The 27,072-nt window shown below is 37.0% G+C and overlaps 5 protein-coding genes across 6 annotated transcripts in view; 3 read left to right on the top strand and 2 right to left on the bottom strand.

Annotated features, from left to right (window-relative positions):
* Window positions 1-120: 120 nt before the first annotated feature.
* ints11 (integrator complex subunit 11) lies at window positions 121-12,387 on the bottom strand. Its single transcript, XM_044128167.1, has 17 exons — window positions 12,206-12,387; window positions 11,874-11,971; window positions 11,440-11,513; window positions 11,120-11,348; window positions 10,907-11,005; window positions 10,789-10,823; window positions 8,465-8,603; window positions 8,318-8,382; window positions 7,764-7,953; window positions 7,605-7,688; window positions 6,624-6,713; window positions 4,553-4,715; window positions 4,339-4,449; window positions 3,624-3,685; window positions 2,775-2,917; window positions 2,555-2,684; window positions 121-653 (listed from the first exon to the last, which is right to left on the bottom strand). The coding sequence occupies exons 1-17, from the start codon at window positions 12,231-12,233 to the stop codon at window positions 597-599; spliced, it is 1,797 nt and encodes a 598-aa protein (XP_043984102.1). The 5' UTR covers window positions 12,234-12,387; the 3' UTR covers window positions 121-596.
* Window positions 12,388-12,481: 94 nt separating this feature from the next.
* On the top strand, window positions 12,482-15,983 carry LOC122837855 (ceramide-1-phosphate transfer protein). The gene is made up of 2 exons (XM_044128169.1): window positions 12,482-13,114; window positions 14,683-15,983. The coding sequence occupies exons 1-2, from the start codon at window positions 12,990-12,992 to the stop codon at window positions 15,203-15,205; spliced, it is 648 nt and encodes a 215-aa protein (XP_043984104.1). The 5' UTR covers window positions 12,482-12,989; the 3' UTR covers window positions 15,206-15,983.
* A 577-nt stretch (window positions 15,984-16,560) lies between these two features.
* ubxn10 (UBX domain protein 10) lies at window positions 16,561-17,573 on the top strand. Of its 2 annotated transcripts, none has more exons than XM_044128166.1 (2): window positions 16,561-16,650; window positions 16,793-17,573. In XM_044128166.1, the coding sequence occupies exon 2, from the start codon at window positions 16,817-16,819 to the stop codon at window positions 17,504-17,506; it is 690 nt and encodes a 229-aa protein (XP_043984101.1). In that variant the 5' UTR covers window positions 16,561-16,650; window positions 16,793-16,816; the 3' UTR covers window positions 17,507-17,573. The 2 variants fall into 2 exon arrangements, with proteins under 2 accessions (XP_043984101.1, XP_043984100.1); XM_044128165.1 differs by having other exon boundaries at window positions 16,592-16,682.
* Window positions 17,574-18,862: 1,289 nt separating this feature from the next.
* ddx19a (DEAD-box helicase 19a) lies at window positions 18,863-24,833 on the bottom strand. The gene is made up of 11 exons (XM_044128164.1): window positions 24,262-24,833; window positions 24,094-24,157; window positions 23,860-24,028; window positions 23,674-23,766; window positions 21,882-21,984; window positions 21,689-21,803; window positions 20,914-21,091; window positions 20,597-20,834; window positions 19,656-19,818; window positions 19,384-19,575; window positions 18,863-19,301 (listed from the first exon to the last, which is right to left on the bottom strand). The coding sequence occupies exons 1-11, from the start codon at window positions 24,322-24,324 to the stop codon at window positions 19,240-19,242; spliced, it is 1,440 nt and encodes a 479-aa protein (XP_043984099.1). The 5' UTR covers window positions 24,325-24,833; the 3' UTR covers window positions 18,863-19,239.
* A 1,738-nt stretch (window positions 24,834-26,571) lies between these two features.
* The window catches only part of vwa5b1 (von Willebrand factor A domain containing 5B1), a 30,431-nt gene continuing 29,930 nt past the window's right edge, over window positions 26,572-27,072 (top strand). The window contains exon 1 of the mRNA XM_044128163.1: window positions 26,572-26,657. The gene's annotated coding sequence lies outside the window, so the exon portion shown is untranslated. The remainder of the gene's footprint in view (window positions 26,658-27,072) is intronic.

Raw genomic sequence — 27,072 nt, 5'->3', positions numbered from 1 at the left:
AAATGTAAATTTATCCAACCTGACAGCTGAAATAAATTCAACACAAATGTGAAAACTTATGAAAAGCAGAACTTTGGCTTTATTTTTTTTTATATTTTACAATTAATGGGTTTGTTTTTCAGCTGAATTGTACAGGAATTGTGATATGCTGTATAACATACAACATATCACATTGAAAGTAAAAGTATGTAAATGCATTAAGGTCTCTTTTAAACAAAGGTGTGCACACATTTTACAACTAGTGTCGATGTAAATACACAACTCAAACACTGGATAAATAGGTACAAAATTAAAAATTTAAGCTCTTTCTGTAAAACTGTATATAGTGGTGGCAAATTTCAAAATAAAATAATCAAAATCTGAATTTCTCTGGAAGCTTCAGTCATTTGATCAATGGGAATGGAGACTGTTAAGTGTCTCTTCTAACAAAAAGGAAGTAGCTGTAGCTTCAGTATTTATGTTGACAAGACGACGACTGACATTTTTTTTGCACAGAAGAGCAGGTGTTGGAAACTTTCCATTAAAAGTCAAATCTTTCCAAGTTACATTACTCAAACAAACAAAAACAACTAAAAAAATAATCAAGATGAAAACAGTCAAGTTGGAAGGCCCTTCTTGAGCAGAGATGATAGGTAGCTCCCCAGATCTTCATCCTGGAAACAAAACAGGCAAACAACAAAAAGAGATTTTAATGTTATACACTTTTAAGAATTTATAGCCTCTTAAAATGGACATCATAAAGGATAATCTCAATTTATATTAGCATTCAGTTTGTTAGCAGTCATAGTCTGTAAGCCTCAAATATCTAAATTTACAGAAATACGCTGGAAATATTTGTTAGTGTGTTTAAATCATTCATATGACTCATGTTTAAAACTAAAATAAGACAAACTTTTATTGCTAATCAAACTTATTTATTTATATGAAGCATAAATAAAAAATCCAAGAAGTAAACGTTTTCCTGATGTACTTTGACATTTAATAAAAAATATTCAAGGAACCATCTTCATAGCCGACACCTACATACATAAGGTAGAACACAACATCAGGTTTGTCTTTTTTCCCCTTGCCATTTATTTGCATTGTGCGTGGAACGCAGGAGACCACGGAAACTCCACCTTCTGGTTTCATTGTTTATTTTTTGTTACAAAGCCCCCTGTCACATTCTGTCCACCCACACAACTACTTTCACTCTATACAGTTAAACCCATCACCGTCAATACCATGTTTCCACAAGACTGTCATTCTCTTTCTGCATTATGGTTGCAGAGTAAACTCAAGACTGCACATGGCAAAAATGAAACTCTGTACATGTGTCTGACTTAAGCTCTGGAAAGACTAATTAGATAGTTTGCCTACTGCTGCTGCTTTCATGACTATATTGCTTTCTTTGAATGTTCAGAATCTTGGACAAATCTCAGCCTCTCCTTCCTAACACTAACATTTCATTCCTCTGAACTATATGTGTCTCAGTTCTGATTAGCAAAGGCACATTCATCACTATATGCATTTGATTCATGACAATAACAGGAACTAACCTCGAAGAACTGAAAAGAGGACCTTGATTTCTCCTCCTGCTTTAAACCAAAATGACAGTGAGGGCTTCAATTTGATCATTTTGTATTTGTTCTATATACTTCTCAAACACCAACAACAAGGGTGATATTCTTGCAAAAAAACATATTTCCTCTTGAGAACTGCAACATTTTGGAAAAATAAAACTGAACAGGGAAACACCAAAGTCTCAGAATATAGTTTTTTTTCTATGACTGTCCCAATTATAAATTGTGTAGGAAAGTTAAGGCACGTGCAAATCAGAGCGATCGCCTGCTGACTGTGCACCTCTTGCAACTTTGTCTTTGTTGTGCACTTCAATGATCCATGCACTGTTGCTACATTAATGCTCTCTTGGCATTGGCTGTATAGGTGATGGCCCAGGGCGCCAACTGCTGGAGGGGACTCTGCAAAAGATGTCTCTCAGAGTTCATACACGTTTCCCCACAGTGAAATTCAAGCACTTATCAAGAATTTTCTTAGGTTTTCTGTATTTATCAAATAAATATAAATCATTTTGATAATTCTAACTAACCTTAAACAAGAAAAATCTGGTCTGATTTAACTTCAGAGAGTGGGAATAAAAAATCTATATGTTAATATTAATATGCTTATTAATATTAAATATCTGTTTTTAATTGTAAATAAAGTTTAACAAATTTAGTCTTTTAATCAAACATTACATTTTGAAAACTGCAGTTTTCAAAATTCCACTTTCAAGGAATTTATAATGAAATTAAGCACTGCCCAACCTTGAGACCACCTAACTGAAATTCAAAGATTTTCAAGAATGTCAATCATCCAAACCAATCCTGCTCTCTTTCTGTACATATTCAATAAATTAGAATATGCATTTTGATGAGCTTCATTGGTTGGATTAAAACATTTTCTTTAAGCAGTTATTAAACAGATTTTTCATTAACTCTCCATGTCTCTAAATTAACAATAGTTTTTTTATTGGTCTGACATAGGAATGACAAATAAAATGACGCAGCTGTACCTGATAACTCCAAGACAGCAGCAGGACTTTGGCGTTGGCATCTTCGGCCGAAGAGGAGACTTTTATAACGATGGATTCCACCATGACTGTTCCATCAGGAAGGTGCTGGATGGTGTAATCTTTTAGCACACTAACACCAAAAACAAAACATTCAAGATGAGGATGAAATGCAACACAAAGCAGAATGAGTTGGAGGTGGCAAGGTGAGAAGTGCTCTGACCTCTTGAGGTGTGTGTAGATTCTGTGGAGCGTGTCAGAGTCACTGTGCGGGTCCTGGAGTTGCACGCGGCAGGTGAAGCGTAACTGATGTTCATTGAGGCCCAGCTCTTTTAGGGCCTGCTCTGATGACACCAGCTTCAAGCTCTGCATAAAAAAAGACACCAGAAAACAAAATAAAAAAAACACAGTAATGAGATGAATGCAACAGAATGTCATAAGCAGAGCAACAACAGATGCACTCAGATGTTGGTTTAATAGGCAAGAAAAACTGGCAGTCTTTTAATTACAGCTGGATACAATTTGCAATTTGCATCTGCATCCTGATGACAGCTGACATTTTAAATGTAAACACAGCTGAAATCATTAAGATACAACGCTTAAGCAAATTTATGGGAAAAAAAAACTCTGGAGGACAAGCTGTGACTTTAAATCTTTCTGAAAAATTCCAACTTTCAAGGAAACTGAAAAAATTCATTTTAGCGACAACAATATGTATGGAAACAGAGAGAATACACTCAATTGAACCTTTTATACTTTGTATATTTCATTAAAAACTGTAATACTTCAAAACAACACAAGGTGGTCTATTATTACATTTTTTGAAATCCATCTCTATTGTATGTCTTAATACAATATCATCTCCCTTCTCCAGGACACTCAACAACAAAGATCTTATTTAGGCTGATATCGCTGTTTGACAATTAAAATAAATACATTTTAGAAAAGCATTAAAGCGCAAACTGAATATCTTTTGTAACTCATACGAAAGCAGGTTTTACTGCAGTTCTGCTGTGTTTTAGTGGTAAGATACTCCTGACAAACCATGTGGCCCAAAACTATAAAAACTTACATTTTCTTTCATGATGAGGGTTCCATGCATGGTGCGGGGTTTTTTAGGGTCAGGTAGAGGGCCTTTAAAAAAAGAAAATAAATATATATATATACAATAGAGTTTAACAAATAAACTAGAAAACATTTTTTAAAGTATACTCATTGGCTGCAGCTCTACACCAAACAAAACAGAACATTTTTTCATGGCTTTCAAAATTCTTGTACCTGAAAGAAAAACTATAGTTTCTTATTGCAGGGTATTACACACTGAAAAATACTTCAATTAATGCATTTTCTACATCAGAATGAAAATATGCTACTGCAGTATAAGATAAGTATTTATTACATAAAAATCCTCACTAATAGTACTGATAATTTTTAATTAATAACTTCTATTTTTAATGTATTTTTTATGGACCTACTAGTGTCTTTGATAAGGGTGATGATTATGAATAAATGGAGGGCACGTATTGTTGATTTGATCATATATATCATGTAAATAATTAAGCAAATTTTTGGCTTTATTAAAATTTAGAATCAAAGAATTACCAAACCACAGCAATAAAATGACATCAGGAAAACCATTTATGCATTCAGTAATTACGCTGTTTCGGATTTACTTGGTCGACCTTATCATCCCAACTGATCTGGGTCAAGTTACTGTACGAAGGCGGCAAGAAGCATAAAGTATGACAAAAAGCCGGATGAACAAAAACCACTAGATAACACTTAACCTCCAAGAACCATCTCCCTCTTGAGTAGGTTGAGCGATATGTCCACAGGAACGCTGGGGTTCGTCATCACGGCCGTCGTCTCCCCGTTGGCTGGCATGTAACAGTCTATACCTGCCATTTAGAGAGTTTAGAATTAATCAGGCTGAAAATCCCTTCTGCCCCCAGATGTAAAACAACAACAGATATTTGAGGCCGTGTCTTCAGCAGCACTTACTGAACTCTTGTTCAATCTTCCCCTTGAGAAACTCCATTTTTGCAGCCTCACCATGCACCAGCAGCATGTTGCGAGGCTCTGCCATGCGAATGAGCTGCATGATGCCCTTTGCATCAGCGTGTGCGCTGAAGGACATGTACTCCACCTGGAGCTTCACATCCAACTGCAGCGATCACAGACAGATGTGGATGCAGGACAAACCGACAAAAAGATTAACAAGCTTAATTATACAGGGCTGCAGCTTATGATTATTCTGACAATTGTGCGATCTATTTATTGCCTAAAATGCAATACTATAGTGTTCCTTTAGAGCGGCGGTTTTCAAAGTGTGAGGCGCGCCTCCCCTGGGGGGCGCCAGAGCACTTTAGGGGAGGCGCGGTGCGAGGGAAAAAGTAAACCGGAAAAGCTATCTGCTTGCTGTCTACTGATGTGAGAGAAACGTCTTTTACGCACACGGTCAACTCTGTGGATTTAGGAAAAAGTTGGTACTGTGGGGTGCGCGTGTGGAGCGGGATCAGTGGAAATGTTTCCCTTAGAGGATGTTTTGGCCAGTGATGTTAGTAACGTTACTGACGTCGGACCACTTTTTTCAGTAACGAGTAATCTAACGCGTTGCTATTTCAAATCCAGTAGTCAGACTACAGTTACTTATCAAAATCATTTTTGCGTTACTATCTTCTTTTGTTATTTAATCATATTTCCTCTACGCGTCTTGTCGAGTGACCGACGTCTCTATGCAACAGAAATGTAAACAATGGAGGGAGATGCGCATTTTGTTGGTGGAAAAACTGGAACTATTTTCAGTTTCTGTCGCCAAGTCCGATTATTATAAGCGGCTTTGGGCTTCATCTTTTGAAAGTCGCTTGCAAATTTAATGAGTGGCGGGTTGCGCCTTTTTGGGCTCGTTTTTGAACGTGAAGTTGCTCATTTGGGCTTGGAAATAAGCAGAGACTCATAATAAATCCCAGAATTTGTCCGTCATTAAGGTAGTTTTACTCAGTCTCTCCTGTTCATCATTTCCAGGATGATCCGTCCCGCTGTGTCTTTGTTAATGTCAACTTAATTTATTACCTCTCAATGACATCGAACTTCACGTTGCGCTCCAGAAAACTACAAACATCGAGACCAATATGAACAGCGCAATAAACGTGAAAACAGCGACGAATAAACGTGTCCGTAGTTGGCAATAGTTATAATGGCAAGTTAGCACCGTTATAATTATTAATATTACGGTAAGTGTCGCAGCCATCTGAGCTGTGGAGCTGCAGGAGGAGCTCTGTGCGCTGCGACATCAAACTCAGGGGCGTAACGCAGAATCTGGAGGCTGGGGGGAGGGGGGCTTTAAATCCTTCTTAGAGTTTTCCAGACAACAGTGGACCACACAAATTACTCATGTTTTTTATTTTTTGTACTGTTTTTTCTACAATCTCCTCTTCAGTTCAACCTTATCACTGGAGACACATTGTTGATGTTACCATTATAAAATAACTTAAAATTAAGTATTGGCAAAGCTCAATGTGATTTTCACAGGAGGCTGAGCGTTGTTGTTAGCAGCTGCTGAAAGTAACTAAAACGTTACTTTTAATCTAACTAAGTTACTTTTTCAAGGAGTAATTAGTAGTCCGATTAAAGTTACTTTTTCAAAGTAACTATGCCATCACTGGTTTTGGCCAGAGCGGGGCTGAAGGTGGAGTTTTTACAAATCCACCTCTCCACGGGGCGCAGCAGGCATTGTGCTCCTTGAAGGGGGGCTCACCCTTTCATACTTTGAAAACCCCTGCTTTAGAGTATGTTTGATCATTCAATTTTTTTTTTATAAATTTTTTTTTACAGAATTTGAATTAGGTGAAGCAAAAACTACTAATTGTTATTTAGCTTTTCTTAAAATAAAATCCTTTATGCTACTCAAAATGAACAGTTTTGTGTCCTTTTTTAAAGATTTGATTTGCTTTGGGAAGGATCTTATGCTCCACTTTAAGTCTAAAAAGTGTATTAAAAAAGATAAGATGTAAGAAAGATGCATTATCTGACCCAATATGTTAGTTATCTGAAAAGAAAAGAAAGATCTTACCGTTGATCTTCCTTCCATCTCCAGTTTTCGTTGCCCATTAAGGATTTTATGACCAATAGTCCCTTGCACACAATACCCAGGCATAATCACCTTTAAAGAGAATATTTTTCTTTAATAATCATTCAGTAGTGTCAGTTAAGGAGGATAGAAAACTTCCTAGTGCTACCATATACAAATAAAAATAAGGTATTTTCATTTTTTCAAAACAGATCATTTCAAACTGATAGACAGAGACCAGGTTGTTCCCACCATAATCAAAGCAATGGGAAAATTTTCATTTTTTGGTGTGATTAGAAAACAGACGACCATACTGCTGTCCTGTTTTAGAACATCATTACAGAAATCGATGTGCTTAAAATGTGCTTTTAACCTATCTTAGTGTTTTACAACTTAAAATTTATACAATTTCATGATTTGGTGTACTACTAGATTCTGCAAATTATATTCAAAATACATAAAGAAACAGCATTTATAATTTGAGATGATCAAACAGTTTATAACACCAAAAATCAGAACAAAACAAATGGTTCTGTTTACAGAACAAACCTTGTCTGAACAAACAAAAAGCAATAGCTCAATTTTATAATAAAGCTGTCAAAGTATAATGAAGTAGAGTGTTGTTTCATTTCAAAGATTTTTTTCATGTTTTCTACATAAGATTTTTTTTCTTCCAAGCCACTCCTCTTCATGCTAAACTTTTGTATATATATCAATAAATGACAAGTTAATTTTAAACTGTAAATTAATTACATGAATGCTACATAAAATAAATAATTTAACTCCAGCAAATGTATTGTTTGTGTCTTGTCTGATGTTGGATGAGAGAGGTGTGCTTGTTGTTTGCTACTTTTCCTTCTTAAGGACAAAGTTTCCGAACATGGGATCATAAAATATGTGAATGAAGTAAACTTTACTTTATACAAAATTTGGAATAAGGACTTTAGGAACATAAAAAGATTTTCCTTTGCATAAAAGACTCACCATGTTCTTGTCATTGCCAGCCCATTTCTTGAATATCTGCAAAGACTGGCCAGCATGCAGCATACCCGGTGTGGCGAACACCACCTGAAAGAACAAGCTTATCTTAAAAACTTTGTAGTTGTTTGAAACTTTAACATCTAGGGAGAAAAGCCAACTCACCATTGGCCCAGGATTATCTGCATAGGAGCGATCGAAGGCTTTGATGTGTTTAAATTCAAACATGTTTCTTTGTACAAAGGTTTTTCGGATCTTCTGGTTGGTCCACGTTATGAAAAGCTTGTAGTAATGATTGGCTTTCTCTGTCAGCCCAGTGGAAAAGTAGATCGGGGCTTTTAGGTTCATTCTCTCCCTGTGTGCAAAGAGGGAATTAAAGGCAGCCTAATTAGTGAACAGAAAATGTTAATATCATGCAATTACTCTTTCAGGCCTAATAAAATGAATGCATCTTATATAATGAGCTGTCGAGACAGAAGCCTTGCTTTTTTGTGTTGTAGTCAGGAAGTAATTGCCTCCTGCTGAGAGGTTTTATTTTATTTAACTGGAATGTCAACAATCATTTGACAGAAAAAAAACTTTGCATCTGATATCAGGGAACAGGCTGCAATTATCTCCACACATCACTGCTTTTGCTTTCTTATTTTCTTCCTTTGACATAAATGTGTAAAAATGCTTCAAGCTTTGATTTTGATGTTTTGTTTGAAAGTAAACTGTACCAAAATGTTTCCAACAGGATGCAGAGCTCTTGTGCACGTCCCAGAGCAAAAACTGGAATAAGGACCTGGGGAATTTTAAAGCAGAAATGTCACACAACATTCTAATTCAGTAACAGAATACTGAATTAGAATAGATTTAATTTTTACCTTTCCTCCTCTTTCTATGGATTCATGGACTTTCTTCAGGAAGTCTCTTTCTCTACATCTTTTTGAATCACGGATAGTTGTGGCGTACGTTGATTCTGATATTAGGATGTCAGGACGACATTTATCAATCCAAGCAGCGCTAGAAAAAACAAACAATGTTGAAAATGTAGCAGCTGCACAATCACTCTAGGCTTTAGCATGTTTTATTTCTACTTACAATACAGAACAAACAATGTTGTTTTTACCAATAAATTTCAACAGACATTCTTTTTACTGTTAGCATCTGACTGTAACCGCAGCCTCTTTTTTTCGTTTCAAAAAGTATTTTCTGAGCTACTTATCAGATGTGATAATGTGTAGATGCACAATTTCAACTTGCATATTTTGCATCACAACAGTTTCTCTTCCAGGAGTAAAAACCTTTGGTTTAACCGACGCCGGTATTACTGGTAAATATCAACGTCAACTCTACAGAATGCTTACTTTTTGTGCAAGAAAATGTGTGGTACTGAATTGGATTTCTGACAAAGCACCAAGTAAATCACAATGGCTAAATACAGTACTGGACTATATATCTCTGGACTATTTAACGAGGAAACTGCATGATAAAGAAAATAACTTTTACAAAGTTTGGGAACCTTTTATTTCTTATGTAGGATTTGAAACTTCGGTTCTTCTTTGGAGAGGATTTGTAATTTGAGGATGTCCGAATTGTAAACATCTGAAATGTTTTGGTATAGACCATTTGTCTTCCATTGCTGTCTTTTTTTTTTTCTTCCCTTCTTTTCTCTTTGGTAGGTATGTATATGTGTGTATGTGTACGCATATGCTCGTATATAGGTATGTAACTTTAAGAGCTGGATTGTTCTCTTGTTCTTGTCTTGTATTATATTTGTTTGTTTTTCAAAACGTTAAAAACCAATAAATATAATTACTAAAAAAAAGGAGTAAAAACCTCATTTACCTTCCCTGTGTATAGCCGTGCTACTATCAACAAGCCTGCAGCTGCCATTTGTGCTCCAGTCATTTGGTTGGTGATTACACTGCTGATACAGTTTTGTATGTGGTAAAATGGGTCACAGTTTTACAAATGTCCAACCTTTATAATGTGAACATGCCCAAAATGTAATTTTTTTTAGTCATGTTAACAACGTAGCAGGTTTAAGTTATTGCACAAGGTTTTTTCTGAGGAAGAATAGGTTATTTTTAATTACAAACAGTCTGTTAGCTGATGTTTTCCATTAACAAAATAAGAAATAAGCAACATTTTGACCCTTTATAGACTATTCTACATATACCAAGGAATGCACTGGAAACACTCTATATAAAACACACCGCCATCTAGCGGTGGGTTATGCAAATGATGCTTAATTTTGCATACCAAGTATCCAACTTTATATGTAATTTATAATGGCAAATATCTACCACTTGTATACCATATGTTTGATAGCTAAAACACAATGAATTGTTTTATAAAAAATGTATTCAGAATATTTAGGCTGTAAATGGGTCATTTCAGGACTTGCCTAAAATCCTGCATATAAGAAATATGTCATCAAAACGATAATATTCTGCCTTATCGCCAAGAAGAAACATATTCTGTCTGAGTTCTTAACAGTAAAAACATATTCTACAGTAACAAATTTGACTTTTTGGCAGAATAAAGTCAATTTAGAAGATATTTATTCCCACTACCAAAATGGCTAAACTTAAGCAATAATTTGTGAATTTCGATCAGAACTTTTCATAAAATCCAATAAAATTTGAGGGTCATAAATTCTCACAAAAATCCAACTTTTATTTTTTTTCCTTTTTTATGTTTTTACACTGATATACAAAATGTTATATAATTTAAGACTCATTTTAATACTTGAAAACTCTTCTTGTACTAGTAGTTCTCTTCTCTTCAGTTTTTTTAAACACTTAGATTTGCTTGAATTAAATGTGGGCAATAGACAATGAGTTGTCATTAAAGACACAGGTAAAATTGTTGGTAAATGTTTTCATCATTTATGTAGTTTTTTTTATGTGTTTAATAGGGTGATGTCTCTCTGCAAAAACAGCTCTTTTAAATCTATGTGAAGTTTTACAATTTGAACCAGACATTTTACATTCAAATGGGTGAAATTATTAAATTTCTTTTAAACATAAGAAAATTACATCTAAATAAGACATTTTAATTAAAAATAAGTTTGCAAAGCTCCCTTTGACATGAGTAAGCCTCTCTTCATATCTGCTACATGCTTTATTTCTGTAGGATTGCGCTGAATTGCAGTAAAGCAACATTTTACAACCACCGGTGAAAAATGGCAAAAGCAACTTACCCTAAATGCCTGTCTGGCGTCATGTTATAGTCTCCCTAAAACAGATAGAGAGATTTATCTCAGGCTGCAGTCATTACAATCACCTGCTGTGACACAGTGCAAACTTGTTTACACTCACAGTGTAGACCACAGACTCTGATCCCACTTTGATGTGCACCATAGCAGCTCCCAGAACGTGGCCTGCATAGTACGCCTTGATCTCCAGCTCATCATCCACCTGCCAGGAGCACAACAGAAACAGCTTGATTTGCCATCAAACGGGGCGAGCATCTGGCACAGAACAAGATGGGATTAGATAAAGTCATCCGAAAGTGTGACATCAGCGCGGCACCTGGACAGTTTGGTGGAGGTTCAAAGGAATCACTTTCTTCATACAGTCCTTGATCATTTGCGAGGTGAAGAAGTTGGTTTCTCCCTTCTTGTCAACGGTGATCTTCCGGAAATCTTCAAGTAAAATGGGACAAATAGCCTTGGTGGGATGGGTCATGTAGATGGGTCCGTCGTAGCCTACCATCTCGCTCATGTAAGGCAGGGCGCCGCAGTGGTCCAGGTGAAAGTGGCTGAGCATCAGAACAGGTGGAACAAGGTGAGCACACAGATTGGTTGCATGAATGTTTTAGGAATGGAGCATTGAAGAAAAACACAACAAACCTGATGATCACGCAGTCTAAGAAGTCTGTCAGACGGCCATTCTGTGTTATGTAGGAAAAGTCTGGGAAACGCCTCTGGAATAAAAAAAAAAACAGACACTGTCCATATACCATGTACTTCATGTTTATGTGGACATTTAACTTGACTAAACAACACTGTTCAAAGAAGATAAAAGGAAAAACTTTGACATACAAAATGACTTTATTTACAACACCGACCAACCAAAACTATTTATAAAAGCTACACAATGTACCTTTTATGAATAAAAATAAAATATATATTTGTTCAAAGAATTTTTACACACCTTTAACAATGGTACCGTTCCAATAAGTGTTTTGAAAGTTTTAAATCAACATATGAAATTGACCTTGTGTCGGCACAGGCCTGAACTTTTAATAGATACACACGTAGTTATATTTTTTAGATTCACTTACATCGTCATTGTATCCCATGTGCATCCCACAGTCCATCATGATGTTTTTGCCTCCGATGGACACGAGGACGCAGCTGCGACCGACATCCTGTCCAGCACCTTGGATAGGGAACACAGAAATTGAGAATCTACAAACACAATTCTGCTTAGAAAAAGTGAGTGAAAATGTTGAAAACAATTATTTTATTATCGATACACATGCACAAAAAACCCCGAAGCTTTGCTGGAAGAGAGTGAAACGCCATGCGCAGGTTTAAAGTTGTTAAATTGAAGTTAAAGATGCAATGATGACGGAACTAGCTTAGCCTCGGGATAAAAGGCTACAGTACTCACCTAAAGGTGTTACTTTTATTTCAGGCATTTTGTATTATCTGCCCGCTGCTGGATTCTGTAGACTAATGGGTAATGCCGCTAAAGTTCTAATAATAGTTTATCTAAACATAGTAAATGAGAAAGAAATGCTTGTTGAAACTTGTGCATGCGTTTCATACAGAAGGATTAAGCTAGGGGGCTACAACTGAACATCCGGTAAGCGCTTCCAAAATAATGGCTTTCAAAAATAAAGCCATTTCAAAGCATCCTCCAAAATCGCAATTCCATGAATACTTTAAAACTTTATACCACTTTACAAAATAGGCTTCCTGCAAAACGTTGTAAATTAGTATAGTACGATTTACGTTTAGTTTTGATTGATAATGTTAAACCAAAATTAATGTAAATGTGATTATTCTTACATATTCCTTGCACATAAATGTGTAAATAACATTTAGAATATATGCGTTATTTGGCTTGTCGACGAATTTTCAATTATAAAAGTAAATCAGGCGTCTGACTTAACGTTCCATGTACTTTTATCTTGAAGGCATTTCTTCCATTTCCGGGACTCTTCCGGTTCGAGTCTGCGCAGTAGGTATGGATTTAAGAACAGGAATAACTTGCAGAAAAAAAATGCAATGACGAATTTTATTACCATCCCTTTGAGCTTTTCTCACCGGTAATGTGTTCGACATTTTACTCTCTCCCTTTACATTTGACTCCACTTCCAAGAGTCGGTCGCTGTTAAACAGCTATCTTTTACTTATTTAGTTCGCTTCCTGATAGTGGAAAAAAAATCACAATGGCAGATTCGGAGAACCAGAAATTCTGTCTGCAGGAGGTCCTGGACAGTTTTAAATTGTGTCTATCGCCAGAAAAAGAAATCTACATCGAACACTACGTTTCTGGATGGAGAGGTCTTGTGAAGTAAGTGATTGTTAAATATTTTGTCGTGTTTTAATCCTCCACAGTAATGGGCTAGATTAAATTAATTGAAAATAGCTGGATATTTCTAAAGAAAAAGTATCTTTTGTAAGGTACAAGGCTTGTGCTAATTAATTAAGTTAAATTATAAATTAAAAGCATGTTAGGTAAAGTACAATGACTGGATTCCTGAAAGCTGAATCTAGTCACCTTTCAGGTCTTGTTGTTTTCCAAGTGACGTGTTCAGGTTGGATCACTAACGTGTGGCCATGACACTGCCAGCCTCCTTCTGCTTCTTTAGACACTTTAGCTTCAAACTCATTGCTGATTAGCTTGAAGCCATATTCTTCACATAGGTTTTGTACTTTGTTTCCTGCTTATCTGCTTTTCACAAGGAGAATTTGTTTCAAGGACGGCGTCCCTTCTAGTTAATCCATTTGCACTTTGTAGCTTGAGTTCCTTATTTGAAAAATAAACTAGAACCCCTGCTTGAAGTAGGGCTGCATCTCAGTAAATTAATTTAGAACAGAAATAAACTTTATTTCTCAATGGGAAAATTCAGGTGTACTAAAAGGCAAAGCATGTAGATTAACATAGTGATAAAAATATAATATCAGAACTAAGAAACCAAAATCAGAACCATACAGCGACTAATTTACAGCATAAGAAAAAAAACCCCAACAAACTAGGCAATTAATAAAAACAGCATACTCTGATTTTAAAAAAATGTGCAACTGAGCTGGATTTTTTTTTTTTTTTGACTGTATGCATATTTGTGCATGAAATAACAGTAGACAATCTACAAGAAGTGGAAATAACAGTACAAAACAACAGGGATGTACAAATAATAGCAGGAATGTAAAAACATATTGAAATTGCCTAACAGATGCTGGAAGTAATGGCTGACAACACCACTCCTTTTACTGATGGAGCTTTCCAGTGCTGCAGTGAAAAGTTAATTTATTGTTCTAATTTTATCAAAAATGTGAGTCTCATACATAAAATATATCATTCCACAAGCAAAGTAAAATTTCTGATGTTCATTTCGATAATACTGGTTTATGATCAGAAAAATGTGTATCCACTCATTGTAGAAGAAAGTTCAGGGGGAGGAAAAACTGATAAAACAAGGTGCACAAGTAGCAAGGATAACTGTAGCCTTCAGAGGATGGCAAAGATCTCATATCTCTGATTTTTTTAAATTGGTGTTATGTAATATTTTGATTGTGGAACTAAAATTTCGGTTTTAATATTCATTAGAATTAGCAAACAAGTGCATGAAGCACACAACTTTTTGTGGAATAAATATATGTATGTCTCGCATAAAGGAATATTTGAGTCTTTTCAATATTTATGTTAGCATTATGATTATGACCCAATCAGTTGTCACTGATAAATTTTCTTATTCATATATACATGGGCCTTGAAAAGGAAACACTGGAGGTTAAGCCTGGTAGATTCTTACAACTCTTATATGATTATGTTTCGGAGCTAGACTACTGTAAGCACACTGACTGCAGTAAGAAAATATAAAAGTGCTCACAGGGTATATCCGTTTGTCTTGTCAACAGGCTTCTGAACAGCTTGGGGAGCCTCTTCGGTTTCATCTCTAAAGACGCTGTCAGCAAGACCCAGATCCTGATGAACTTCCTGAAGAGTGAGAACGGCCCTCACTACGCCACAGTGCAGTCCATGGTCAAGTTTGAGCTGGACAATGAACTGGTGGACGTGGACAAGAAGGGGATCTATCCTCAGTCGGGTTGCCGCACTTTGCTGAGGCTCCACCGTGCATTGAGGTGGCTTCAGCTCTTTCTGGAACGCTTGCGGACCAGCAAGGAAGACGACAAGACTTCAGTCATGTGCAGGGACGCCTACAACGAGTCCTTGGCCCAGCACCACCCGTGGCTGATCCGTAAGTCAGCCGGCATGGCTTTCTACAGCCTCCCTGTAAGACCGGCTTTCTTTGAAGTGATGAACGCCGGCACACCTGAGCAGGTCGTGGACGTTCTGGGGAAGGCTGTGCCTCTCCTTTGTGAGGTGTACCAGATCACAGAGGAACTTTACCAGAAACACAACCTGCTTGATTTACCATAGAAAGGGAACAAGTGCTAGATTTTATCCGTCTGTAAATTATTCCTGCTGGAGTGCTGTGGAAACTGCTGCTGCTGTATGATTATCCCAGCATGTGTTCTATATCTAAGAGTAATTTTTCACACTGATTGTATCTATGTGCATTATAATTTTAGGTAAAATATTGTATGTTTATCTTGGTCTCATTGTCATGTAACTTAAATTGATCATTTTACTGTTTCTTAGCTGTTCTTTAAATTAAAAAGCAGGAGGCATTTGATAACTGTGGGTACATTACTCATCAACCAAATAATTAGTCTTAAAAATGATTACCGTAATTTCCTAATACCTAATACCAGTAAATAGCCTATCAGTTGTTCTATTTAAATCTAGTTTGATACCATATATAAGCAAAAAACATTGCCGGTAATTTAATTGCTTCATGTTCCTTTTATATGTAATCTTATTGTAAAAACAGAAAAGATTTGAACAAAAAAATCTCCCATTTTAAATCAATTTCAGCAAAAGTAGTATAAGTATTTCAGAAGTTTATTTGGTAAATAAAATGCACAATACAAGTGGCATTGTTGAATAAAGTCTGTATACTTGAACATTTTGTTGACTGGTAAAAATTGTATTGCTAATTATCCAGCTCATATTAAGAGTTAATACATTTGTCCTGGGGCTGATAGAAATTTAAATCCACAAAAGTGCTGACTCATTGAATGTAAATTGTGTGTTATTTTAAACTACATTGTTTGTAACCCCTTTTATTAAATAAAGAGTGCAGAACGATGTTTAATCTGACTGGTGCCTCTGCATTCATCTTAACTGGGCCAACATTTTGTTGAAACACATTTTGCTGCAATGTGCTTGGTGCATAAAGCTGGAGATCTGTTTTTGTAAATGGCTCAGAAAATTTAAGTGTTGACACGGATTTTTAATTGGATTTCAGTCTGGACTTTGACTAATGAATTTTAACACAAGAATATGCCTTGATTTGAACCAATCCATTGTAGCTCTGGCTGGCTGTATGTTTTGTCAGTCTCCTGCTGAAAGACGAATATTTTGTAACCTTTACTAGGTTTTTAAGGATAACATTGATAGCTCTTCTTTGCTATAAAAACTTACACATTTAGACTGTTCAGACCTTAAATATTCAACCTTGAGAGCAATTCTTTAAAAACACAACGAGATTTTTATTTTGTTTGCAGAAACAAAGTGTCCCCCGTGGATTTAGTTCTTAATGTTTCTAATAGTTTGAGTTTCATCTCGCGGTAGGATTAGCTCGTCCGGGGCGATTCTATCAAACCACCAGTGTCCTTCAAAATTAGTTTAAGATGAAATGTTGGCTGTAGTTGCACGTTTCCAACGCCAGGTGTCAATCGAGCTTAGCCGGTTACCATGGTTACCAGATCGCCTGCCGACGCCGATTGAAAGTGAAAGGAACTCCTCCAACTGCGTGAAAGGTAAACGACCCAGTTGCGCTTCATATACATTTGTGAGTATCTTTGCTTGTTTTTACAGTAGTTTTTAATTCTTAAAAGGCCTCTCAGTGTGAGTCGTCGTGTAAACTAACAGTGTTTTCTTGACACTTTGTAAATCATCAAGTGGAGCAGCTGAGGGAGGTTATCAATGCATTTAGCAAGACCAAAGTCTTCGAAAGGGAGGAGCAGACCCGCCGTTGACAGCTTGCTACATCCAAGTGGTTCACACATCGACCCGAAGGCCTCAAACTATCATCTCAGGGGCAAGCCGGACGGAACCGTCCGCTCCCTGTCTGAGCCTGAGCTTCGGCAGGCCCGGCGGTGGAACAGGGAGGAACTTCTGCACTTGCTACCGCAGGAGCATGATGCTGTTCCTAAAGCATCTCTAAACAAGTACCAAGTCCTTCCATCCATACCGACCAGGCAGTCCCAGGAGAGGTCGCCTAAGAACTTGGATGAAATGATGGTACAGCTCAACCTGTCTGGAGAAGTGACCAAAAGCAGGACACTGGAGCAGGAAGGGACTAATGGACAGCTCAGTATGGGAGCCCGGTGTGAACCTTCAGAAACAGCACCAACACCTAAATCAGGCAGTTTGCTTCTGGCTATAAGAGCGCCGTGCGGTCGGAGGTTTGAGCAGTACTTTGACCCCACAGACACCCTGCGGGCGGTGAGAGCCAGCGCAGAGGCCCGGTTTGCTGCCACCTACAGAAAGGCTTTCATCGAGACCATGGATGTGCCACGCAGAACCTTTACAGACATGGACATGACCCTGGAGCGGTGTGGCATCCTGAACAGATCAGTGCTGTGCATCTCTTACCATTTCCAGCACTATTAAACAAAGCGCTGATGCAGAAATACTACACTTTATTGAACCAAATCAATAAAGTAGTTTTGAATTTGAATTTACCTGGTAGATGAGCCACGTTTCTGAGCAACAAACAATGCACCAATCAGAAATCGGAATAGGTCGATTTTGTTAGTTGTGTGGTGACTAGCAGGTCAAATACTTTTCTTTTTAAACTGCCAACCATTTTTGGTCTATAAACTATAACAACATTCAATAACAGAATTAAATAAAATTTAGTAATATGCTGTTGCACCTCAAATTAGAATATCAGCTACACCTGCTTATTCTTGGAGGTAAATCCGGTACAGGTCGCCAGTTGCATAAGACACAATCGCGAGACCAAGGTGTCCAAACTTTTCATTATGTTGGCCAAAACAATAAATCAAAAGTACTTGTGGGCCAAATAAAAGATTCAAAGATTATATTGTAATTTTTACTTGATTAATAAACTAAGCATGTAATATTTTAAACAATCAAATATTGTAGAAAAAACACAGCATTTTGCAGATTTGCCTTATTAAAATAAAGTGACAATTATTTTGGGCTCAATTGATATTTCTAATTCAATCTTGTATATTTTGCAATACAAACAAAATGTGTTAATTAACCTGAGGTTTTTGGAAGGAAACCAGAAAGGCTTGACCTAAGTTAGGTCAAGCCTTTCTGGTTTGACCTAAGTTAGGTCAAGCCTTTCTGGTTTCCTTCCAAAAACTTAAAAAAATTATAATGGTAAGTCAGTCTTGATATACAGTACTATCATCCAAATACACGTATTTTTTTATTTGAATTTCAAAAAGTTTGTAAAAAAATAATTTTGGTAATTCTGATTGATCTAAAATGAGACTTTTGGTCAAATTTCAGTTCAGATGGGAAAGAATGAAAAAAATAGTCCTTATAATCAGGGCATGTAAACTTCTGGTTTTAACTGTACAAGACAATGCACCATCCTGGAAGTAGGTTTTATTACATCTAAAATCTCAAGGCATTTTAAAGTTAAGCATTTATTTTTGCAAAACCAACACCCCCTTTCGATTTTAAAGTTTCTCTCCAACTCTAGTTTTATCATATCAGCTAATGTTTTTTTTTAACAATGCCAAATCTAATTAACTATGAAATTAGTCTTTTCAGAATGTTGCATGCTATCGTTTCATCAGAGCTGATGAAGCATTAAGACATTAAAAGGAAGCAATCATCTCAAAGTGGGTTGACTTAATCTGTCAAACATGCATTAAATCAAGTGTTTACATTTCATCTCACTAAAAGACACACAAAATGAGCCTTACATGATTGAAACTTTAAAAGCTTTTCATCCACAAGAAAAAATAAAACCCGCTTTATTTGAACTTCAGATGATTGGTGCTCACTCTGACAAATTTATTCAACAGCAAAAAAGAGAAAAACAAAATGGATTCTTGTATGCAATACAGGCTCCACACACATGAACAGGTTTTTCAAACAACCGCAAACATGCCATGAAAAACTATATACACTACATACATGTCACAAAAATAACACTGATATTTCACTTAATAAACTCAATAACACTGCAAACACACATCTTTTAGCAGCCTGTGGCGTCTGTACAACCTCAGTGTTGAAGCAGCTCAAAAGAAAACCTGGGAAAAAAAAAAAAAAGAAAAAGTACCAGAAACAGTGTTTTGCAGAAAACAAACCATGTGACACAATGTAAACATTATCAACTATTGGAAAGCAGCTGAACACTAAATTGTCATCTTCTCCATTTCCTCAAGGTTGCTGGTGTCGAGTTTTGTAATTTTCCTGTCTGGAACAAAAGGAAAAACTCAAATTAGGATCTGATGACATGTCATTTTACTGAAAAATTTATCAAAACAAAGAAATCTCACTGAAATGCATTTCAATTTGCTTAATGATTTCCATGCTGTTCTTGCTGTCCACCATGTTGACAGCAAAGCCTCTTCTGCCAAAGCGTCCTGTGCGGCCGATCCTGTGCAGATAGGTCTCGTTGTCGGCGTTCCCTTCCAAATCCACCGGGAGGTCAAAATTCACCACAAGGGACACCTGCTCCACATCAATACCTGCAAACGGATAGAAATTTGTGTGAGGGATATTATAAACACCCTTAGCATCACTAAGTTTTAATAGCAGATCTACTTGCCTCTGGAACACACATTGGTGGTTACAAGCACTTTCTCTTTGCCGTTTTTGAAGCGTTCGATGACAGCGGCTCTCTGTTCCACTGCCATTTCCCCGCTCAGTAACGCCACCTGGTGGCCCTCCTTTATCAGGCTAGAGGCCAGCCAGCCAGCCATCTTCCGAGTCTGACAAGCAAATTGAGCAACACTTTGAAACAAAGTGGTGTCACTTTGTTAATAGATTCACTAATGAGAATCTATTCCGTAATAGATTCTCATTAGTGATAGTTTTCCAGATATTGTTAAGAGAGAGTTAAAATTTCAATATTTATTACATAGTTACAAGTTTGTGCAGTTTGGTTTCACATTGCAAACAAACCAAACCCTTTAAAAAAATAAATAAATAAATAAAAAATCAGTTTCCCCCTTCACCCATGGTGGAGCTACACTATGAAGTACTGAAGACACTGCACAACGTCCTTCCTCATCATAAAATGTTAATAAAAATTGAGCAACATCAATATTTTAGCAGTTGAAAGGTTTCTCTTTTGATGTTGGTAAAAGACCACAAGCTATTTCTTCTGCTAGGTCTAGACACACGGATTTGTTTTAGTTTTATTTACCCAGAATGCTTTGCGCTACCTGCTTTTGGAGCGGTCTCTGGTCCGTTTGACATATGCATTTGAACCTCACCAAAGTTCAATTCAATTGAACCGAGACTTAGGTTTGTCAGTGGACCAGAGTTTGTTTTTTTTGGTCCACGCAACAGTCTGATTGTGCATTCACACCTTCCCAAACTGGACCTTTTAGGCAATCAAACTATAATAATAATAATAATAAAAAAAAAATAATAATAATAATAATAAAAAAAACTAGAACAAGTAGCATTCCTTTGCAAAAAAAATACAAAACTTATTTCACATACTAAAAATAATTTCTAAAGCTTATTTGAAAAATAACTTACGTGGCAGAAGATCATTGCCTGTGCAATAGTCAGACACCCATACAGGTTACAGAGCGCTGTGAATTTGTCCTCCTTCTCTCTACAGAGCACATAGAACTGCTTGATTGTGTCCAGCGTCTCCTCTTCTCGTCTCAGTCGGATTATATTAGGATCGGGAATCACTCGCTCAGCAAACTTCATCACAGAGTCCTCAAATGTTGCAGAAAACAGCAGCATCTGACAGTCTTTGTTGAGCAGCCTTAAAACGGAAGGCAGTTGTCAGATATGTTTTTTTTTTTTTTTTAATTCAACATCAGGTTTTTCAGGAAGAAACCCACCTGTGGATCCGGATGCTCTGGTCCCGATGACCCTGCATGGCGATCATCACATCAGCTTCGTCCAACACAAACATTGTGATCTTCTTTGGGTCAATAAGCTTGTACTTGGTGCACCAGTCAAGGATGGTGCCTGGGGTTCCAATAACAATCTGCTCTTGCAACTTGACATGTCGCTCCACTGGAAAACACAATGCGTCATGCAGATGATGTTTTACATCATCGGTGGTGATATAAAACATCACCAATGATATTTTATCAGTGGTGATGATAAAGAACAGCAAGCTAGAGTGCGTTAGAAACCTTTCTAATATACTTAACTTCCTTCTCTATTTAACAATACACATTTCTCGTCAAATAGTTTTCATTTTAGCGGGCCTAAGTAATTAAGTTTTTAATTCAGTCCCTACTTAAATGTAATAAAGAATGTATATAAATGTTATTTTATATATCATCACCTTCCTAAAATAATGGTCCAATTAATTTTTTTAGCCAAAAGTTGGAGGGGGGGAGCAGGTGTTTGAAAGAAAGATTTATTTTTGCTTTTGCCAAAAAATTACTCAAGTCATTATTTTTGGTAAGTGACGATAAACAAAATTTCCTCTTTTCTTCTATAAATGATGTGATAAAGCAGCTCCTTGCTGTTTAGATAAAGGATTTCATTCCTTAGACAGATTTAATTGATTTCTTGAACATTTTGAGATACTTATGTAAATATAGTAGGTAAACACAGCTTATCCTATCAACCAAAAATAAAAATGCCGTTTCAGGATCTTACTTCTGTTCCCTCGAATGGCGTAGGCCAGTTTCACATTTGGACAGAATTTGCCCATTTGTTCAATCACTTGGCCGATCTGCAACGCGAGCTCGTACGTTGGCGCAACACAAAGACACTAAAAGAGAGATTTTCAGTCTTCGTTAAAGACGCCTGGCACTGGAGGCGTTGGATGCTCTGAAGGTGTTCTGCTCACCTGAGTCCAGGTATTGTCAGGGTTCACATGACTCAGCATGGCCAGAGCGAAAGCTGCAGTCTTACCAGTGCCAGACTGCGACTGAGCAATCAAGTTCTGATGTCTAGACAGAATGAGAACATGCATGGGAAGAAGAAATGTTTTACATTTTAAATGACAAACACCAATAACAGAACAAGTATTCACTTAAAGCCAAGCTGATGTTAAACCAAACTTAATAGCATTGATTAATGAACAGAGCTCCTTAATACCTTGTCAATATATGCATTGAACTAAAATGACAATAAATAAATAAAAAAAGCCAGGGCACTCAGATCTTTTGCTTACACTGGCTCTGGTCAATTCATCTGTCTGCTCCCACATCTTGCCATTTGGTTCCCATAAACAAATAGTACCAATTAACAGGCAATAAATAAAACAACTACAAAACCCTATGAATGTGTTTTTTCCACTTATATCCATGCTCACAACTGACTCAAAACTGTCTGAGTGAGATAGTTTTATACCTGAACACAGCGCTCCCTGACATGGTTGTCCCAAGTTGTACAGTTTTAATCAATAGAAAAATTCAACTGTTCAACTAGCCACCGTTGAACCTAAAGAGGGCAGCACCGAGACCAGGTGAGGCAGAACTAAACACATTTACATAAAAACATCAACATTTTAACAGAAACAAAGATACCTTAAACCAATTATCCCCAACCCTGGTCCTCAGGGCCCACTGCCCTGCTTGTTTTAGGTGTTTCCCTGGGTTAAATGAACAGATGATTAACCAGCTTCTGCAGCAATTGCAATAATTCAAAGGAGGTAATGCAATCATATGAATCAGTTGTGGTGGAGTACACATTCAGGACAACAGTCCCTGAGGACCAGGGTTGGGGACCACTGCCTTAACCTATTTAGATATTTTCTAAGCAAAAAAAGTTGGTTTGCTGGTTAGTTATACTTTAAAGATGAAAGAATAGTGACACTGGCCCGTTGTGAGCTGATCCAGACCTTACTGAGAACCTTTGCATCCTTAAATGAAAGATTTAAAGTGATGTTAAGCAGCCTCTCTCAGAACAGTGCCTGTAGCCACTTGACAGCGTTGATGGTTTACAGGACAAGAAACAGATTTTACTGATCATTGATTTTTTTTCATATGAAATGACAAATGTTTCTGTAAATTTTGAGATTATTCTCATTAAAACTGGGGGATTTTTTTTTAAAATGTTTCACTTGTACAACAGTTCTCTACAACAGTTGCCAAATAGTTGTGAATACAGATATTCTCTCCCAAGAGAGCCCAGATCTCACTTTTATGATTTTGCTCAGGTCCAGTCCTTGAGTGCTACCAACTTGCAACTTTTACATACATCACTGACGCAACACAACAGAGTCAAAAGGCTGACTTCCCTCTCTAGCAGTAACTCAGCTCTGCAGAGGCATAACAAGCCATTCATTTGATTCAGGTGTGTTAAAGAAGAAACCCCACCTAAAAGTTACAGGATGGTAGCTCTTGAATACTGGACTTGGGAAATCCAGATTTAAATATTCAGGGGTTGATGTTCATAACATTATGGATTGACTGAATGTTCAGTAGGAGGGACAAGCCATATAAAGACACTACTTTCTATGATTAAAGAGAATATCAGAAAAGCTTTGGTGAACCTTGACATCATATAATTCCTTTACAAAACAGTAGATAGGATTTTTGTTAATAAGTCAACCAAATTGGACTTCAACTGGAGATAGTACTTATTAAAAAAACTTTTCTTCCCACAATACTTCCTAAGCACAAATATAAACTCACGGTTCCGCCAGCATCAGAGGCAAAGCATTCTCCTGGATCCTGGACGGTCTGTTGAATCCCATGTGGAAGACTCCTTGTAATAATTCAGGTTTCCTAACATTGAAGGCCCTCAGGGTTAGGTTTCACAAAATAATTAAATAAGCAGTAAACCGTATGGTAAAAAATGGCTTTCGCCAAAGAGCTCACAGTCTGAGCTCCTGGAAAGTCTTCACGGAGAACAGGGGAGAGTTGGGATCCGCCTGCTGGACCTCAACTTGGTTCCGGTTCTTCACCAGAGAGTGGCGGATCAATTTATTAAGCAAAGACTGTTCGGCCAGGTCAACTTTGTCGCCATCTCCTTCACCCCTTTCATTGCCTGCAAGTGGAAATTTAGCTCTCTTAAATAGCTAAAATTTAATGAAGACAAAAATATTAAATTACCATTTACGTCTTCCTTCACGTTTAATGGACCTCGTATTCTGTTGATCTTGTTGGAGAACTGAAACTGTCAGACATGACCCAAGGGAATTAGCATTAGATAGCTAACACCGTAAGCTAATCTGCTAACGAGCAACGACCAGGTGTTATATAATGAGATATTTAACTAACCTGAAATGATGGCGTTGTCGCCTCTTGAAAGTCCACTGCTAACGCCCAAGAGTCTTCAGCCATTTTAAGAAATAATTTTTTTAAGAAGCAAAACGAGCCTTTCACACTAAGATCACGCTGCCTTCTTTTAAATAGACTCAACGGTTACTGCTGCCTTCAAACCCATTATCATTATAGTAATTTAAAATCCGATAAAAATGGGCGTTCAATAAAAGCGTTAAATAGATTCCAAATAAATTATTTACAAATAACAATTATAGGTAAAATTAATATATATCTTTCTGAAAAAAGTTTTTTTATATATAAATTGTTATAACTCGTTTAGTTATTTTCTACTTTTGCTCTAAATGACTTGATTTAAATATGGTTTCATCATTTTCGTATTAAAAAAATATGTCTGACTCATTTGCTTTCTTAGATCAAAATTGAAACGCGCGAAATGCTTGTATAAAGACACATTTACTCACTTTACTTGTAATACGTGAAGGCATCACAACATTTTTTTTTCCAAGTTTTGGTCAGCGAATTATTAGGGCGGGAAGTATGAGGTTGCCAAAGATGCAGTCTCCCCCTGGTGGTGCCTGGAGGACCCAGCAATTACATTTAAATTTCTATCAAGACTGATTAGGAAATTTACCATTCCTGACATCAGTAGAAAAGTCTGTATCAAATTAATACTGAATTTGCATTCAGGCAAAATATACTTTTCATGAAATAAGTTGTGGTACATTCCACATTAAATATATTTCCTTGTCAATAACTGTGAATATATTCCAATAATAATAACAATGCCAGTTGCAGTTAGGACACAATTTTTTCAGTTTTCTTTTTTATTTTCCACCAAACACCTCCATTCTTGAACATCTTTGTCAATAAAGTAAAGAAAATGGAATAGTACAGTTGAAGCTGAATCTCGACTTTTTCAAATCAAGATTGTTATTAATATTTTAATAATAAAATTATTAGCAATAATTTTACAATCAACAATTATAAAATTATTAAATGTTACAATTTAATAAAGTTGTAAAATTTCAATTAAATTGTAACATTTAATAAAATGTTAAAATGTTATTAAATTGCAAAATAGAATTTAAACTAAATTCTCTAATTTTCCAACAAGGCATAAATTCCAGCAGCAGCAAGTGAAGAAACATCAAAGAGAAATCAAAGCAATAGGGTCACACAAAGATAGAATATAAAACATATAAAAACAGTATAAAGATAACAAAACCGTACAGTAAGGGCAACATTTCAAAATAAATACTGTCCAGCATGGCAAGGCTCTAAAGGAAGTAAGAAAAGCTTACAATTCATGGAGCGCCAATAATTCTTTCAAGCCAAAACTTGCACTTTCTTTATTTCAGCTCCTACAGATGATGATTTCACTTTTGTTATCTTCATATCATATACATAATGTGAATAACTTTAGAAATACTGGCAACAAATTGACTACATTCCCCTCTGTTGTTCCTTAGGTTGTGAGAAAAAGAGACAGCGAGGAAACGAGAGCAGCACTGAGGGAAGAAAGAGGGGGAGGACAAAGGGGTGAGTTCCATTGGCTGCAGGTTAATCCAATTTAGAGGCGGATGTTGAGTCCCAGCTACCCACCCCCATGCACATACACGCACACAAACACGCACACGCACACACACACACACACACACACACGCAGAGAGACCATCTCCATATTTACAACAGCACCAAAATGATTTTTCAAACACACATTAATTGTCATGGAAACGGTTGCAGCGCAAACCCCCCTCCCCCCAGATGTATCAAAAAAAGTGATCACGAAACCCTGAGACAGACAAACGACCACTTTAGATTTAAAACGCTCCTGTGCGACCGCCTGCCCGTTTAGGTTGCATGACAGACGATGTGTGCTGTCTTCCACCCATCTGCTGCTGCTGTTATACTACATGACATGCACGTTATTAAAAAGGATATCTGAATTGTTGATAGTGTCAACAAGAGCTTACAACGAGTGGGTGGGGATGGTGCTTTGAATAGGGTTAGGTGGGGAGGTTGCTTTGGATTCTCTGTCTCTCTTTGAACCTCAAACTCCTGCATCCTCCTCTCAAGGAGGAGGAGGATGAAGAGGAGGAGGCAGAGGAAGAAATAAATGAAACAGTTTCTGCAACCACATGTTGCAGGGTTTGACTGAACTACAGCTGGCTGCTGCAGCAGCATCTCCCCTCTCCCCTCTTTGCATTGTGCGTCTGCATGGGTAGTTCCTGCCACCTGTGGCAGCACTCCTATTCACTCTACGCCACCAAAAGCGAACAAAAAAATTGGAGAGGAGAGCAAAGGAGAGGCTGGACGAGGAGAGGATATCTTTCATGATAAGTGGACTTCTAACAGAGAGAGATCCACGGTGCACTTGACACAAATGAAAGGTAAGACAATGGGAAACGCTAATGCATTTTAATGCTGGTTTGCTTCCGTCTGGCGATTCCTGGTTTAGACATCACTGTCAGTAGTTTTAACTGAAAGAGGAAAAGGGTCAATGGTTGAATCTGTCAGCAGATGTAAACAGGTGCACCGTGCCTCAACAGGTGGTGGCACAGCATGCAGCTGTCTGTTCTGACCCAAATGAAGGATGTTGTCTGAGTTCAGGGTTGATGCAGCGAAGGCACTGTGTTTTTGGTAAAATCCAGGTAGGGCAAAATCACTACCTGTGTTTTGGTAGGGTGAGCCCATCAGGAGAGAGCACACTTTTGACTAAACTAAAACTAGAAGACATAAAATAACTAGTATGACTAATTTAAATCAGTTCAAAACAAAACTTTTGCAAAAAATAAAACACCCTTT

Source organism: Gambusia affinis, linkage group LG01 (assembly GCF_019740435.1).
Source record: "Gambusia affinis linkage group LG01, SWU_Gaff_1.0, whole genome shotgun sequence".
Lineage (NCBI taxonomy): Eukaryota > Metazoa > Chordata > Actinopteri > Cyprinodontiformes > Poeciliidae > Gambusia > Gambusia affinis.
The sequence above is the reverse complement of the archived record's forward strand: the minus strand, read 5'-3'. Positions and strand labels throughout refer to the sequence as shown.

Excerpts from the sequence above, each read along its gene's own strand:
- LOC122837855 (XM_044128169.1), top strand. The coding sequence starts at position 12,990 with ATGGCAGATTCGGAGAACCAGAAATTCTGTCTGCAGGAGGTCCTGGAC. Across the intron at positions 13,115-14,682 it reads GGATGGAGAGGTCTTGTGAA|GCTTCTGAACAGCTTGGGGA; the intron begins GTAAGTGATTGT and ends TCTTGTCAACAG.
- ubxn10 (XM_044128166.1), top strand. The coding sequence starts at position 16,817 with ATGCATTTAGCAAGACCAAAGTCTTCGAAAGGGAGGAGCAGACCCGCC.
- ddx19a (XM_044128164.1), bottom strand. The coding sequence starts at position 24,324 with ATGGCTGAAGACTCTTGGGCGTTAGCAGTGGACTTTCAAGAGGCGACA. Across the intron at positions 24,158-24,261 it reads CGACAACGCCATCATTTCAG|TTTCAGTTCTCCAACAAGAT; the intron begins GTTAGTTAAATA and ends CATGTCTGACAG. Across the intron at positions 19,819-20,596 it reads AGGCAATGATCTTCTGCCAC|ACTCGGAAGATGGCTGGCTG; the intron begins GTAAGTTATTTT and ends TTTGCTTGTCAG.
- ints11 (XM_044128167.1), bottom strand. The coding sequence starts at position 12,233 with ATGCCTGAAATAAAAGTAACACCTTTAG. Across the intron at positions 11,006-11,119 it reads ACCTCCACCAAACTGTCCAG|GTGGATGATGAGCTGGAGAT; the intron begins GTGCCGCGCTGA and ends TGCTCCTGGCAG. Across the intron at positions 8,604-10,788 it reads ACGCCAGACAGGCATTTAGG|CGCTGCTTGGATTGATAAAT; the intron begins GTAAGTTGCTTT and ends TGTTTTTTCTAG.